Source organism: Porites lutea, chromosome 4, assembly GCF_958299795.1.
Source record: "Porites lutea chromosome 4, jaPorLute2.1, whole genome shotgun sequence".
Taxonomy (NCBI): domain Eukaryota; kingdom Metazoa; phylum Cnidaria; class Anthozoa; order Scleractinia; family Poritidae; genus Porites; species Porites lutea.
Window position 1 is genome coordinate 9,317,807 of NC_133204.1, and position 14,150 is coordinate 9,331,956.

General features: G+C 38.5%; 2 protein-coding genes across 2 annotated transcripts; one reads left to right on the top strand and one right to left on the bottom strand.

Moving 5' to 3' along the window:
- The first annotated feature begins 66 nt into the window (after nucleotides 1–66).
- On the top strand, nucleotides 67–9,515 carry LOC140935717 (alpha-centractin). Its single transcript, XM_073385289.1, has 17 exons — nucleotides 67–208; nucleotides 365–429; nucleotides 784–859; nucleotides 2,928–2,966; nucleotides 3,894–3,938; nucleotides 4,031–4,072; nucleotides 4,425–4,487; nucleotides 4,646–4,707; nucleotides 5,445–5,567; nucleotides 5,888–5,981; nucleotides 6,186–6,221; nucleotides 6,323–6,379; nucleotides 6,587–6,667; nucleotides 7,050–7,143; nucleotides 7,237–7,298; nucleotides 7,443–7,483; nucleotides 8,191–9,515. Exons 1-17 carry the CDS (start codon nucleotides 161–163, stop codon nucleotides 8,291–8,293), a joined length of 1,131 nt encoding a protein of 376 aa, XP_073241390.1. The 5' UTR covers nucleotides 67–160; the 3' UTR covers nucleotides 8,294–9,515.
- Nucleotides 9,516–10,598: 1,083 nt separating this feature from the next.
- On the bottom strand, nucleotides 10,599–12,081 carry LOC140934154 (uncharacterized). The gene is made up of 4 exons (XM_073383830.1): nucleotides 11,916–12,081; nucleotides 11,519–11,686; nucleotides 11,323–11,383; nucleotides 10,599–10,843 (listed from the first exon to the last, which is right to left on the bottom strand). Exons 1-4 carry the CDS (start codon nucleotides 12,079–12,081, stop codon nucleotides 10,642–10,644), a joined length of 597 nt encoding a protein of 198 aa, XP_073239931.1. The 3' UTR covers nucleotides 10,599–10,641.
- Between the last annotated feature and the right edge of the window lie 2,069 nt (nucleotides 12,082–14,150).

Consider the following 14,150-nt stretch of genomic DNA (forward strand, 5'->3'; position numbering starts at 1 on the left):
TTTATTGGTAAGTTGGGCTCAGCTTTGTGAAGCCCCGTATGATTGGCTAAGATTTGTCACGTGAAGGGAAGGCCTGTCCGCCATTTTGCATTTTGAAATCTGAACTTCATGATTGTCCAGAATCATTTATTTAGTATAAATATTTCTTGGATCTTGGACTATGGATCAATTTGACGTGATAGCAAATCAACCTATTGTTATCGACAATGTAAGGTTAATTTTTTTACACATTTGTGGCGCCCTCAAAACTGTTTTCAAACTGCCATTGGATCGAGTTTTTTATTTACAAATCGGGGGTGGCTATCTAACTTTGAGTACTAAAGTCGTGATTCATTTACTTAGCATTGACTTTTGTTGTTCATAGGGATCAGGAGTCATTAAAGCTGGATTTGCAGGAGATCAGATTCCAAAATACCATTTTCCAAACTTGTAGGTATTTCCAAAGACAAATATAAGACTTGTGCAAACCCATTTCTGTGAAAACAATATTAAACAAAATTTAATACGCTTATTAAATGAAACAGGAATTTTATTAGCGTAGTTAAGGATCATTATTTCAATTTTCGAGTGATTGTATAAACTCTTATAATTGTTTTGAAGTAATTTCAAGAAATCAGAAGTCTTATTTCTAAGCTAAGTTGAATCACAGAGAAATTTTAGCTCTGTCTTTTCTTTGGATATCACTCTTATTTCACTTTTGTCAAGATGTGCCAGCTATATTAGGCTATTGGGATGAAATATTTTATTTCTGAGTTTTATGTAGATTGCTTTCTTTGGTTTTAGTGTTGGTCGACCTAAACATGTGCGGGTTATGGCTGGTGCACTAGAGGGTGATATATTTATTGGACCAAAAGCTGAGGTATGTGGAATGCTTCAGATGAAAACTGTCAAATCGTACTCAGGGCTCGAAATTAAAAAAAATTCTCCATCGCAATTTGCGAGTAATTCCTAAATTTAGTCACAAGTTCGAAAATTTTAGTCGCAAAAGTAACCAACCCAAACAAAATATAATACAAGTAATTTTATTACTCCAACAGCTTCTGTGAATTACTATTGAAAGGAAGGTAAATATTTACTTGCTGAATAAACAAATAAAATCTTCTGAATCGTTCACAGTTCAACGGTACCGGAAACACTATTGTCTCTAAAATGTAACATCCACAAATGCCTTCCGCAGCTAAATAACATCATACAATCCAAACTACTAACTTTTGTAAAAAAAAAGATAAGAATATAATTCAGTAGTTAGAGAATCAGAACATTTTAAAACTACATGATGCTTTACCAAGGGATCACAACGCAATCGTGCAAAGCTAAGCTTATAAGCGTATTTTAATAATACCAACAAAGTCTCACGGTGCAAAAATGATGGACTTAGTCTTTCTTTGAGAATTTGGCCCTACAAAACTAATTATTTACAGCATGATGATATGTTGCGCAAATTTTGTACCAGTCAAAGTCAGGATATCCTACAACTTCGACTTAACGCTCTCGCAGCGCCATGTTTGTCTTCATTTCATACCATTAGAAGCATCATGGTCACAATACAACTGCGCATTGAAATATAATTCACCTGTAACTAAGAGGCGCAATAATATTGCAAGAGATTCATTCCCGTGTAGAAGAATTGAAGTGGAATTAAACAAGCAGTCTCCGTTTGCCGTAGCTTTGATCGCACAAAAACATTCACCTTTGACCTGGTTGACACAGACGTCTGCTGGGATCAAACTGACGTGAAGTCATCGTGAGGAAGATTTTGAAGAATAAGGTCACTTGCAGTTCTAATCTCTTTTCTGAATACGTCTAGCTATCTCGTGAATATTCTCTTTGCCTCTTCTAAATTGTCATTAATGAGAAGAACCTTAATAGCGGATAATTCCTGGTCACTTACATGCATTGTGAAGCAAAGTAGACATGGTATACCGGAACCGGAAATTAGAAACGAAGATTTCCTAGAAATTTCATGAGCGTTGCACAACGTAGTTTCTGAAAAAGTCCGCCCGCGATATGTTTCTCAGCAAGAGATCAACGATAAAAGTCACGCAACATTTATTGAATTTCGCTGGATTTTTCGGATAAAACTACAGCAGCCAGTAACAAGTAAGACACAAGGCTGTTAAATATAATTTATTTATGAGCTAGGCTGTAAAACGGTCGCAAAATTGCTACCAATGGAGAAATTTTAGTCGCAAAAGCGAAATCTTCATTCGCAAATGCGCCCGATACAGGCGCAATTTCGGGCCCTGGTACTGTGAAGTATAATGAACCCTGATTGTTGAAACGTAGTCAGGTGTCTGAAACAATAAAATATGACCTTATCCCACTAACAAGGCCACCCCACTAATATCAATATATTGCCAAATTCATGAAGCCTGTTAGTGACCATTTTATCCCAAGGAGGTACTTCTTAGTAACAGGCTAAAGGGGATGTGCAGCTGGATGGGATAGCATTTTCACCACTGGAGTGTCTACAGATGTATAATACAGGGCTCGAATTTAAATCTGATCCAGTTGTCTGGGACAAGTATATTTTCTTGCTGGGCAAGTAACTTTTACAGCTTACTTGCCCAATGGGTAAGGATCCAGGCAAGTCATCCTCTTACAAAGTTATTGACTAGGACATGCAAGAAGTGGCCTCAGGCAAGAAAAATGTGACAGGTGCTTGCTGAAAGTGTGACATTGAAGTCAAGTTGTAACAGGGTTCACCTGTCCTTTTCTTTGACCTGAAAGCTTCAAACTGTTTCAAATTTTTGTTTCTGTCCATCTTAAATTCATTATTATAGCCTTATAAGAAATCAGATGGCTTTTATAAAGTTATAATTTTTCTGTACATGTAGCTTAAATTGTTAGGATTTTATCTTGTCAATTCCCCAGCTCTAAAATTGTTGTTCGACAGGCCTGTATTAACATTGGTTTCCCTTGTATAGGAACACAGGGGCCTTCTTAATATCAGATATCCTATGGAAGTAAGTGAAAAATGTCCATCTTAATAAAATGTGTATCTTGTACAATGTTGTTTGAAAGGAAACTTTGGCTTGAATTGACCTCAAATCACAGGTGTTGCTTGATTTTTTATTTACTTTGTCTTGTACTTGCATTACAGGCATCATAAATCAGAAGCCAAAAACTGATGATCAAATTAGGCTGAAACCACCTGAATTTCATCCTAAACTATTATCCATGCTTCAAAATACATGTACTGAATCCCTAATTCGATACAAGCTACAATATTACTTAAGAGACAACACATCTCTATGGTTGCGGGGTTGATCTAGTGGATATTCAGTTGGTGCCCATGCACCACCTTCTTACTGTTCTTTTCACTAATTTACACATGAACTCTGAAGTTCAAAAGCCAGCTCAAGTTTTTGTTCCTCACTGCCATCAATCATCTAAGTTGACCTCTCAAGAAACAGAACTTTGCTTCTATGAGTTCAAAACAGCAGGGTTTGTGATTTGTGATTGGTGAATTTCAATCCATTTTATGTGTTTCTGTGTTTCAGGGTTTGTTGCATGTGATCGTAATAAAAAACAATTACCATTGCAGCAGCGAAAAATGCATTTTTATATTGTAAGCTGCCTATAAAAATTCCAGAGTTTGTCTGTTATTGGAAAGTGTAGTAACTACAATGCTGCTTTTGTCTCTGAGGTGAATAACCCCACTCAAGCTCTTCTCAATACCCACACATTGAGAGTCAACCAGCTTCTATAAAATGTTACTGAACTGAACGTGGGAATACATTGTTCTTACTGTATGCTCTGTATTAGTACATTGAGGATTAATAATATTCTTTGAGCTTTCAAAAGATATTATTATAGCCAATTACTGTACATGTACATGTAAGTACCGTTCACTTTGTTTGCCGTAAATGTCTTCATCCTTTTTGTTTTAGCATGGTGTTGTGCGAGATTGGAATGATATGGAAAGAATATGGCAGGTAAGTCCTGCAAATTGCCCAGTCCCTATAATTTCTGTGAAGTAGTCACTCAGTTTTAATTTTTATTAATTTTATTTCTCTTTTATTTCAAGTATATTTATTCCAAGGACCAGCTCCAGACCTTTTCTGAAGAGGTAAACATTGTGTGTTTGTGAATTTTTCCATACATGCTTTGTCAATCTTAGATTAACAAACAAGTTGTCCAGAATAGGTTCTTTTCAGTGCTTTGTTAGCATAAGGGGTATTTTACTGTAAATCTATTATAAATTAAACAATGAAATAAATACTATATACAATTTATAACATCAACAACAACAAGTTAAGTGAAATGTGTTGTGGGTTATAATGTATGCTGTACACAATTTTGAGTACTGCTCTTAGTAAGACATTTTTATTTTTCAGTGCCATAGGAATCTGCATGTTGATAATTTTTTGATACAACTAGACTTTGTTAAGTCTTTTTTAACGTTTCTTTTTTGCCCCTAGCATCCTGTTTTATTGACAGAAGCACCTTTAAATCCACGAAGAAACAGAGAGAAAGCTGCAGAGGTAAAATTCCTTTTTCAAGGTGGTAATTGGTTGTCAGTAGTAGTGGTAGCTACAGAAACAGTCATTTTCACTGAAACAAGTTTTACTGCATGATACAGTAATGAGCACTATATGTGTGCCTGGTACATGTACTTATCCCAGCTTGGTTTATGTCGTAGATATTTTTTGAGACATTTAATGTACCAGCCCTCTTCATCTCCATGCAAGCAGTGCTTAGTCTGTAAGTATTGAATGCTGCTAATTTTGTATTTAAAGGGGAGCATCAGAATTTTTTGCTTCTTATACCTTTTTTCTTCCAATTCGTGTATTAATCACCCATCCCCTCACGAGTCTTATCACGAGTTCACAAACAACAATTTTACTTTTCATAAGTAACAGAGCAAATATTTAGGTTTCCACAGGAAGCCAGCTGAAGGTGAGTCTGAGTGCACTGAAGTGTGCAGTTACATCAAAAGACTCAAAAGTGAACTTAAATCAAGCCACCAGACACTAGTTAAGGTCGTTTGGCCTTGAATTAATGATTTATTTTCTTCAATTGATCTTCAATGTGCGTGTTCACATCTAGGATTTTGGCAGTTCACGTTTAACAGAGTGCGCTTCAATCACGATTCACAGAACACTTTTTCAGTACATCACGATTCACGGACAAAATGGTCGATCATGGTGTCACGAAAACAAGCTTGCCCCCTTGCCCCCTCCCCCCACTCCGACCATGGCTCTCACAGGTTCAGAGCATTAGGCTCCCTAGTATTCTTCTTGGAGCATAGCCTTGAAAACTAATCATATATGTATACCTTGCAGTGAGATGCTTTGGGGAAGGACCTGGGGGCTTAAAGATTAAAAAAGAAAGTGTCTGGAGAGTGCCTTCCTCCTCAAGGTCTGGACTCACCACTGACATAAAATCCGTGTTGTGATATTTTGTCATTAAGTTATTGTGATATTGTTGTTTGTGTTCAGATATGCAACTGGTCGCACAACAGGAGTGGTTTTAGATGCCGGTGATGGAGTGTCACACTCAGTGCCAATCTATGAAGGCTTTGCTATGCCACATTCTATTATGAGAACAGATATTGCTGGCAGGTAAGTGACTGTGTTGGTTGTTTGTTTAAAGTAAAGCTTTTGTTTTCTTTTACCAAGGTGCTAAAAAAAATCCAGATTCAGTCTTGATATGTTTCATATTCAACCAGTCTAAATATAACTTCATCAGGGTATACAGTGTACATGTACCAGTAGTTATTGATTACTTTTGGTTTTCATTTTATTGGAATGGGGCAATTTTTGGTCAGTTATTGTCTGGAGTGACTGACTGTTACTTGCAGCCATGTGTTGTTTGCGCTAGAAAACCAGTATTTTCTGCACAGTGGTGAACACCTTTATGATTTTAGCTCTTTTATCAACAGAGATGTAACAGCCTTTTTAAGACTACTATTAAGAAAAGAAGGATTCAACTTCCATTCTTCTTCAGAAATGGAAATAGTAAGGACCATCAAAGAGGTAAATTATTAATTGTTCCGCTGTCACAGCTTTGACAATAAACTACAAACAATAATTTTTTTTAACGTAATGGCACTGTATGAAATTACCACAATTCCTGTACAATGTACATCATTGCTGTAATTTATACAACTTTGATTAAGGTTTTGTTGTCCTTTTATTCTTTTCTCAAACATACCTGATGCTCTCATTTTTTTATTTCAGCGTGTATGTTACCTAGCACTGAATCCACACAAGGAGGTGAGAAAACTTTTACCAGCTTTCATAATGCAGTGTGAACATGTAATAATCCAAATAAGCATGAACTGTTGTTAATAACTGATATGATCAATCTTTACCAGGAGTCACTAGAAAGTGAAAGAATGCAGTATGTTTTACCAGATGGAAGTATGTTGGAGGTGAGTTAACAAATAAGTTCTGATATAAAATTTTATATTTTTCTGAAAGTTTTTAAATGCTGTACATGTAGGTACATAGAGAACGAACGCTTTTGGCATGTTGATGAGCACTACATCTGTCAGTCTAGACCTTTTTTATCAAACCATTCTTGAAACACTTAGAATTAATTCTTTAGAAATTTGGTTTATTTTGTTTAATATTCACAGGTTGGCCCAGCTCGTTTCAGAGCACCTGAACTTCTATTCAAACCTGACCTTATTGGTGAGGAGTGTGAAGGAATCCATAAGGTAAAACTTCCTTTCCAGGCCTCGAAATTTACCCTGTACAGTATAGCTTATATGTTGTTCAAACTTGAGTGTTGTTAGAGTTAACATACTGTGTACCTTGTTTATTTAATTTTTTTTTTGTAAGTTTATGTACATGCTAATACATAAAATGCTGTATTATGTGGTTGAATCTGCAAGTAGATAAGAGGAACCGAATCCTGTGTTCTGATTGGATACCCGAGTAGCCAAGGTGGGCTCGCCTTGCCTGCTCAGGGAGCAGGGAACCTTTTCCCATTTGTTAGTTTAATGAGATATTATTACCTTGTGGTGTCACATTGAATCTTCGACAAAATCTCTTACACTTCTTGAGGCAATTTTGTAAGTTCTTTTTATCCTTGTTTAGGTTCTAGCCTTCGCAATTCAGAAATCCGATATGGATCTTAGACGAGTTCTTTATTCAAATATTGTGCTGTCTGGTGGATCAACACTTTTCAAAGGTGATGTTAGATACCTTGCAGTAAATTGTGTTTTTTTTGTGTAAGATATTTATGTATATGGTAATATCTAAGATATTTTATCCCTTTTTTCAGGCTTTGGAGATCGTCTTTTGAGTGAAGTGAAGAAATTAGCACCAAAAGACATCAAAATTAGGGTATAATGTCATTAATCTGTTTGACACAATAACTCAGATAGTGAGCTTTCTCCTAGAAACATTGTTCTTTTTTCAAGTTGTTCTTTAGCTACTGTATATTGTAAAGCGTAAAGCAATAATTCACATTTATTGTCTCCTAATTAGATTTCTGCTCCTCAAGAAAGACTTTACTCCACGTGGATTGGGTAAGTGGACGTTGCCCTGCCTTTTTATTCTAAACAGCCTTGCAGTTTTATTCTAATGGTTTTGTTGCCTAGGGCAGTAAGCCTTCTTGACACTGTCAACTGTGTTAACACCAAATGTTTAGGTACAGTATCAGGCTGGCAAAATTGAAAATGGCATAAATAGAATGTTCTTTTGTTAAACCAGAAGCATATAACTCTTCTTTCAGTCAAAGACATAAAAGTATAGGCGTTGCAAGCTCAAAGTTTTTAGCCTTGAATTCTCTGATTCCATATTTAGGCAAAATAAAAAAACCCAGCATGGTTCTAAACAGATAAGGGGAAGTTAGACACTTCGGGATTATATGCTTCTGGTTAAACACAGTCCAATGTTTTAGTAGTTGGTCCTTAACTTCAACGTAAACACGGAAAAACAAGCAAAACAAACAGCTTTCAAGGTGCAAACAGGTATACCCCGGGCTGTGGCTGCCAGCGATTTTTTGTCACATGCATTATACAAGCTGCTTTGAAGTCGTCCGCTACGAGACAAAAAACGGGTCACTAATAAGACTTTCCGAAACTGTGCATGAAAAGCCTGTGGCACCCGGGGTAAACAGGGTACCAGTTCTTGTTGATGATTATTTTCATTCCTGTCCTACTGAAATAGCTGTGCTCATCAAGCTTGCGTGGTCAGTTAGATGCTAATATTTACTCTCTTGTCCGTCTTTCAGTGGCTCCATTTTAGCGTCTTTGGACACATTTAAGAAGATGTGGGTTTCTAAAAAAGAATATGATGACGAAGGTGCTAGAGCCATACATCGGAAGACATTCTAAAGTTATCTGATCCGAGTTTTTTTAGTTAAATTATGTAGATCAGATATGATAGGGAAATTTTGTTTAAAGGTGAACTGAGATTGTATATAAATATAATTATATATGGGCGGCTGCCATTACTCGTGTCTGCTTCAGGATTTCGCTGAAATTCTGTATACATGACACAGACAGTCAAGTATGTCCTAAGTGTCAAGCAGAGATGAACAATCTCCTAGATCGTCTTTAGTTAACTGTAACAAATTGTAATGTTGAAAATGAAAGTGGCTATCGTTTTTAGTAAGAAAGGTGTCTGCTTAGAGCAAGCTTAGAGCCAAAAGTCCACAGTAAATTCTGTTCAACTTCGTTCCCAGGATCTCTCTTTATTTAGGAATTGAAAGGAGAGAGACCTGGTGAGGAGGTTGGACACTGTTGGGTCATTGACCGCTAAATGTCCATCTATGAGAAGAGCCTGCATGAAAGAAAGTCGAACAATGACTTAAATATGGCAGCGACCAATTCTAGGCGTCCATTTTAGGGAGATAGGAAAGAGTTGACTGTAGTGGGAGTTATTTATTTGCAATAATTCTTAGTTTTCTTGTATCGGCTCCTGCTCGTAAGGTTATGGTCAAGTCGCCCGAAGAAATGTCGCCCGGATTCATTTAAAACTGTAGCCCTTCTCGGCTCCGCGAGAACTCTCACACGCGCTAAAACAATTCCGCCAGCTACGCAGGCAATGCCTTTCCAAGCTTATTCGTTTTCATTTTCTTTTTACGATAAATCATCAAGAAATCATTTCTCGCCTTGCTGGTATTTCTAATGTGCGACACATTTTAAGCACCTACCTGTCGCTTAAGTTGAAATTTCGACTGGGGGCCTGTTCAAACGGAGAAGGGGGACCCCAGGTAGGTGAGCTAGCCTAACCCGCTTTGGTGGGGTAACCCGCCTTTCTATATAATCTCTCATTTTAAAATGATCACGTTTACATAATAGGTGGGGTGACCCGTCGCATTTTATTTCATCTATCTGGGGTCCCTCACCTCCAGGTAAACAGGCCCTAATTGTATTCTCGGTTTCGGGCGAGATAACCTCGGGCGAAATGACCGTCAGAGTAAGATTCAGACTCATACCCCAAAGCCGGAGGGCATCTCATCAGCGGGACAGCCCCTCGGGAATTGGAAGTTTTACCACAGAATACGGGGTTGAACAAAAGCCGCCTTGTCATGAATAAACTTAACATAAACATTATGTAAATGTGGTTCATTTGGTTTGTTCGCCTCAACAACGTAAAATATAGCCAATGTGGGGTTTTGTAAAGTACCATGACCATTGATCACAATGTCTGCGTCCATACGGCTGGAGTCAGCGCAATACGGTTTCTTGTAGCAAAAAATATGGGAATAAAAGTATTAAGACTTGCCGAGGCTAGTGTATTTATAGGTTTCTCCTAAAAAAGTTAGAAATGCCAGGAAGGTGTCTGGAAGACTTAAAAGGTTTAGAGAGACTTCAAGCGACTAACTATCTCTTTTAACCGCCCTGTCCCATCTCTTCCCCAGCATGCTAATTTCAACTTAAGCTTGCATCTTTCTGTTTCCAAGGCGTCCTTCCTGACGATTAACCGGCCCGCGAGGTGTCTTGGAAAGGATGCGTGGCGCTTCTTTCCCAGATTTGCATCCATCCATTTCGAAGCTGCGCTCGAAATTGTGGCGGTATTGTTTAGAATTGCGTAGTACTGTGACACTCTTTTGGGGAAGGAATTTTGTTCTAGTTTCCTGTGCAGCTCCGTAATGGTCGCTAAATAGCCTGCGCGGCTTGCGCGGCAGGCGCGTTTTTTCCCTTTCTCCCAATCCTCTAGCCTGCGTGCAGACGATTACTAAACTCTGATTAGTACCGTCTGCGAAGCAGCGCAGAGATCCTTGTTCTGGACCCCCCCCCCCCAACCGACTCAACGAATTACCGTAAGTGCGTTTCGAATTTCCCTTCAACCTGATTGGCTGTTATCAGTCTTGCGACAAACAAAACAAAGGTCTTTTTTAACTGGCCAATCGTGGCGCGTACTCAAATCTGGGTACACAGCTGGAAGTCCAGAACAAGGATTTCGGCGCTGTTTCGCAGACGGAGTTAACCAGAGTTTAATTTCGTCTGCGCGCAGGCTACCAATCCCCTTACCCTTCCCCTTTCGATGACTGCTACGCAGGCTATCCGAATAAAGGTCGTAAAGTAAGCAAAAGCGTCCCCAAAGAAGTCCCATGTTGCAATTCGGCGCAACACCCACTCAGTATCACGCGAAATCTTAAAATGACGAATGACGCTCCATTGCTCCATACTTTCTGTTGTTCGCGTGCTGTCAATGCAGAGTACGGAGAGTTTTGTTACGTTTTGTTTATGAGCATGCGAAGGTAAAGCAGACAAATAAATGTCAAGGATAAAACCTTTATTAACATACGTATTAAAGGGCTGACAAAAATAACTGCAATAAATTTCCTTTGGCTTTCAACTTGAAAACTTTTCTCATACTCTAACACAGATTCACTGACTGGAGCTGACAGCTTTTCAGAGTCCTTTACTTTGTTCCTGTTGAAAATAACAAGAGCGTATGTCTCTCAAAAAGTACTCAATGACTTTTTAGTGATGTAGATAACAGTTACAAAGCTATACGCTTGCATGGAAAAAACAGTCTTGTTTGGCGGCCCTGTTGATCTAGAGCAAGCCTAAAGGTCCTTTTTAAGGCGTCATCATTATTAGCCTAAGAAAACAGCCGACATTTCACGACGCCACCACTGGTTTCCCCACGAAATGACGTCGAAGCCAGTGGTACAGTGGCGTCGTGGAATGTCAGCTGTTTTCTAAGGCTACATCATTATTATATAATACCCTTACTGAGCGGGTTTTATCTGTTCTGAGAGTTTTGGAAATTTGATGTTGAAAAACTACGTTTTAAGTGGTCAGTTCTTGCAAGTAGCTTTGGTGGGATGAGGTTCAAGGAGACAGACACTCCGTGATCTTGTCGCTAATTGAACATGCATGCTGCTATTATCTTACCGCTGTCTTACCTGGAAAAGGCTACACTTGAGGGGGATAACTTTAGATCCAGATTACAACACGTCGATGACCCTGAATAACCAAAAAAATTAATTTTAAGACAAAAGTTGCTGAGGACAGTGGACAGTACTTTATGGTCTTTGTATGACATCGTCCATAGGTGCTTAGTCCTTGCGTTTGGTAAATAAAATAGATTTATAAAATTACCTGGAGTAAGAAGTTTCTGGATTCTGATAGGCCGTTTGCGGGCCTGCTCGAGCTCACAGCACACCATATATGGATAGTGAATTTCCACGATCATCTCCAAAGCCCAGACCGTGGCCTGGCAGCCATTATACCATCCATGGCTAAACTTTTCCCCCTTTGTTAAAACACCTAAAACAATTCAATCAAAATAGGACTCTTAATTAACACAGCTTTTCTTTCAAGATTCCCTAAAGACGCTGCCACCAAAGTTAAAAAAATTATTTTTTCTCTTCTTTTGTCTTTTTGAGGACCAAAGCGGTTGTGGACACTAGACATTGTCATAGGATGACATCGCCCATAGGTTTTTAGTCCGGCCTTGCAATTGCGATCGGTAAATAAAACAGATTTATGAAATTACCTCGAGAAAGATGTTTCGGACGGTTCCTAAACGCCTTATACGGAGGAAGCTTTTCCACTAGAATCATCTCCAAAGCCCAGACAGTGGCCTGGCATTCATCGCAGCATCCACATCTAAAGTCTTTCGGCGTCGTATAAACTCTGGTACCTGAAACACCTAAAACCATTCAATCAAAGCAGGACTCTTAATTAACACAGCTTTTCTTTCAAGATCCCCTAAATGCTCCCCCAAGGTTAAACTGAATCAATTATTCCCTTCCATTTGTCTTGAAACTTTTTAAAGACCAAAGTTCCTTTGGACACGAGACAGTGTCTTAGGATGACATCGCCCATAGGTTGTTAGTCCTTGCGATGAGTTAACTTAAGTAGTTTCAGTCGTAAATGAATAACATGTATAGGTAGCATCAAACTCTCTACGAGAATAGCTTTTCATTTGTAACGGACTTGTGGCTGCAGATTTGTGGCTGTCGTTTGTGTTTCACTTAATTCCCCAGCTAACCCCTACTTAGTCTTTGAAACCACAACAATTAAATAGGCAAGGTTTGATACGAATAAAATAGACTACGAAATTACCTGGAGAAAGATGTCCCGGACGGTTCCTAAACGCCTTATACGTAGAAAACTCTTCCACTAGAATCATCTCCAAAGCCCAGACAGTAGCCTGGCAGCAATCATACCATTCAAATCTAAAATCTGTCGGCGTCATATAAACTCTGGTACACGGAATGCCTAAAATCATTAGATCAAAATTAACAGAGCTTCTCTTTCAAATTCCTTAAGGGAGCCGCCACCAAAGAAATCTTAATTTTCTTATTCTATTCCAACGAATAGTCCATTCACTTTTGTCAATGAAATAAAAATGCCAACTCATTATTTTCAATGCTCAGTACGAAAAACTTATTGACTCGACATTGTTAATGGACGGCATCCTATGAGCTCAGGAGACTTTCTTCCTTTGTTACTGGTGTTGTTCTGCGAGCAGGCTTTTTTGTGGCGACCAGCAGGTAGCCGACTCTGAACGACGGAAGTTTGCTTCCGTTGCTTGCAGGAAGACATGTTGTTTAGAGTGTTTAGGATCTAAGGAAGTAGAGGACCCTTAGAAAGCTGATGTGAAGCTTGCTTCCAGCAAACTTGTTTTCAATTCCACGCTTTTCGTATCCGGCTTAGAAGACCCTTAAAACGAAACAAAAATACTGAAAAACACTTACTATACGAACAATCTTTGGCGATCAATTCTGCTAGGTCAGTTTCCTCCTCTTTTGTAAGAGTAAGTGAACTCAAACAATCTGAAATCACCAAGGGGAGGCCATGTACTTCATCGCAGGATTTGTCCTTGCTAAAGATCAGGAAACAAATCGTATTTTAATAGTGGCAAGCAGCATGTTTCTTAAGGCTGCATTTTAAAAAATAGGTCGCCGTCTTAACTAAATCTAACAGAAAATGACTCAAATGATGCGCGGGCTTAAAAGAGCGTACGACGAATGACTACTTTTATTCTCCTTTACAAGGGCTAGTTGAGGACTTCCGTTTGATCTTTCCTGTTAGGACGTAAGCTCTTAGTGTTAAGATTGAACGTTTTTCGGATACAGCCACTAAGTACATGATAAATATGTTTAGCATAAAACTTACTCAAACGAATTGGAGGAAGAGTATTCTACGGGACCTGAGAGAAAAAAAAGAGACTTTTCATAAGTTAAAATCTCAAGGAAAACATCAAATCATAACACGTTAATCGACGTGGCAACGAAAGGCGCAAAGCCTTTTGAAATCTTTGGAAGTAATTTTACAGATCGCTGGGACCCTGTCCTTTTTGTGTTTCTTTCATGCTCTCCACAAAAACGACAAAAAGATTCCTTATTTTAATTGATCATGATACAAAATATACTATTATAACTATTATTAACAAAGCTCACTTCAAATCTGTTAATAGACTGCACTGTGCAGCCCATGAAAAATCAACGTCAGATTGAGGCCGAATTACGATAGTGTGATTGTGAATTACATTTTTATTAGTTATATCAGTACCTGAATCCTGGCAGTTCAGTGACCGTTCCATTGCGTGATGACGCTGAACTTTGTCTGGCAGGAAGACCTGGCCTGAAATTTGGAATGTAGATCGATGTATAATGACTTTGAGATGTTCCAAATCGATAAAAGTTCAGTGTTTTGCAGAGACTACGCTCTTAGTCGACTTTTCTAATTTTTCATATTACATTTCTGTCGTATAGTATTCCAT

What these genes read in the sequence shown, in the direction of transcription:
- LOC140935717 (XM_073385289.1), top strand. Translation starts at nt 161, where the DNA reads ATGGATCAATTTGACGTGATAGCAAATCAACCTATTGTTATCGACAAT. An exon ending in TAGTAAGGACCATCAAAGAG is followed by an intron (nt 5,982 to 6,185) that starts GTAAATTATTAA and finishes TTTTTATTTCAG; the next exon opens with CGTGTATGTTACCTAGCACT. An exon ending in TGGATCAACACTTTTCAAAG is followed by an intron (nt 7,144 to 7,236) that starts GTGATGTTAGAT and finishes CCCTTTTTTCAG; the next exon opens with GCTTTGGAGATCGTCTTTTG.
- LOC140934154 (XM_073383830.1), bottom strand. Translation starts at nt 12,081, where the DNA reads ATGGTTTTAGGTGTTTCAGGTACCAGAGTTTATACGACGCCGAAAGAC. An exon ending in TCCGAAACATCTTTCTCGAG is followed by an intron (nt 11,687 to 11,915) that starts GTAATTTCATAA and finishes GAATTGTTTTAG; the next exon opens with GTGTTTTAACAAAGGGGGAA. An exon ending in TCAAGTGTAGCCTTTTCCAG is followed by an intron (nt 10,844 to 11,322) that starts GTAAGACAGCGG and finishes TATTTTCAACAG; the next exon opens with GAACAAAGTAAAGGACTCTG.